This window comes from Hipposideros armiger, unplaced genomic scaffold, assembly GCF_001890085.2.
Source record: "Hipposideros armiger isolate ML-2016 unplaced genomic scaffold, ASM189008v1 scaffold_63, whole genome shotgun sequence".
Lineage (NCBI taxonomy): Eukaryota > Metazoa > Chordata > Mammalia > Chiroptera > Hipposideridae > Hipposideros > Hipposideros armiger.
Window position 1 is genome coordinate 4116262 of NW_017731413.1, and position 1871 is coordinate 4118132.

Sequence of the window (1871 nt, forward strand, 5' to 3'; positions counted from 1 at the left end):
CACAGTGGACAATTTTGCTTCCACCCCAGCTTGAGATTCCAAGCTCCCAAACCTTCAGTACCCTCTTATTGCTGGATTATTTTATATGCCTTTCAAATATACCAGGAATGGTTTTAAAAAAAGGAACTAAAAAATTTGTTTTGAAATCAAGAGAGAAAAACAAAAAACCTAAGAGAAAAGCAAGAAAAGCACAGTTGCCTTATTATAGGTTAATTTTTGAGAAATGCTGAAAATGTACCTTGTAATATTATGTGCAATCATGACTTTCATATTTCAGAAGCTTTCCTTCCTAATGGAATAAAAGGGAAATAGATGTTTTGAAATATTTTACATTACAATTTTGAACTGAGCCCTTAAATATGAGAACTATTTGAGAAGTACAAAAAGAAAGTAATTCATGCTGATGTCTGGAGATTTGAAAGGGAATTCATTTACTTTTAAATGCACATTTAATTACTCTGTAACATTTTCAAACACTAATTTGAGCATGTGATGTGTATTGTTTGCCCCCTTTAGGTCCCGATCCCCTGCTACTTGATTGCTTTAGTTGTTGGAGCTTTAGAAAGCAGGTGAGCTTTTGGACAAATTTTTTTTTTATTATTATTAGTTTCAGGTATAGAAAACAATGCAATAGTTATCCTTTTCACTCCTCACAAAGTGACAACCCCCCTCCCTCCATACATGCCCCCCCCCCGATATCATACATATCTATTACAATCCCATTGACTTTATTCCCACACTATACTTCACATCCTGTGGCTATATGTATATAAAATTATAGTTGACATACAATATTATTCAACAATAGCTTCAGATATACAGTGCGGCGGTCAGGCCTCTATACCGTCTATGGACAAATTTTGAGGTTGATGAAAAGATCACATCTCAGACATCTTTAACCTTTGTCTGGGTTAATTGGTAGATCAGGCGTGTGTTTCTCAAGATATCAAGTTGACAGCTCTAGAAAAATTCAAATCTAATTATAAAATGTAACTAACAAATTAATTTTAAAATAAAAATATCTTTCCCAGTCACTGACTGCTTAGATTTTTCAAGTATTATAAAATAAGCATGCTCTTACCTTTAGTTAGCAACCTGTAAGCTTGAACAAGTCACTTCACATAGCCTTCATTCCACCCTTGAAATGATATCTCCCTTTCCTGCCTCAGGGTGGTTACGTGAAACAAATGAGATAACATATATTAAAGCATTTGGAAGCCTATAAACATTAGAGAAATGTAAGAGTTGATTAAAATTTTACCAAGAGCTAGAGTGCCCTTCCTTCTTAAGTTTTTCGTTTGTTCTTATTTCTAAACAACTGAACATTAAGAATATCTGTAGTAATCACATTCTTTAAATTGCCAGAAATATGGACATGATAGAGAAGTCAGGTAAACACAGATTCCAGTTCCAGCCCCAACAGTTGCTAACTACATCCTTGGGCAACTCACCTCTGTGAGTTTCTTCCTTCCTTCCTTCCTTCCTTCCTTCCTTCCTTCCTTCCTTCCTTCCTTCCTTCCTTCCTTCTTTTCTTTCTTTTCTTTTTTCCACCTAAAAACTAGAAATAATATTTACTTCAAAGGGTTTTTGTGAGGATTTAACAGACCTAACATATGTAAAGCTCCTGGCCAATGGAGGGACTCACTAAATGATAATTGTCACAGCAGCTGACATCTAAAAGGTTTTATTATGTACCAACTCCGAGGCATTATCCCATTGAATCCTTGCAATTCTGTGGAGCAAAACAATTTTTTTCCCATTTTACCCATGAAGAAACTGACGCTTGGTGAGTTTTAGTAACTGGCTCAGAGTCATGTGGCTAGGAAATAAACGTCAGAGCCAGGACCTGAACAAACCTAGGTCATCTGAAC

General features: G+C 35.5%; 1 protein-coding gene across 1 annotated transcript in view; it reads left to right on the forward strand.

Annotated features, from left to right (window-relative positions):
* LTA4H (leukotriene A4 hydrolase) overlaps positions 1 to 1871 on the forward strand; it is a 41141-nt gene that overhangs the window by 12820 nt on the left and 26450 nt on the right. The window contains exon 5 of the mRNA XM_019641678.1: positions 517 to 569. Coding sequence (XP_019497223.1) covers positions 517 to 569 — 53 coding nt within the window. The remainder of the gene's footprint in view (positions 1 to 516; positions 570 to 1871) is intronic.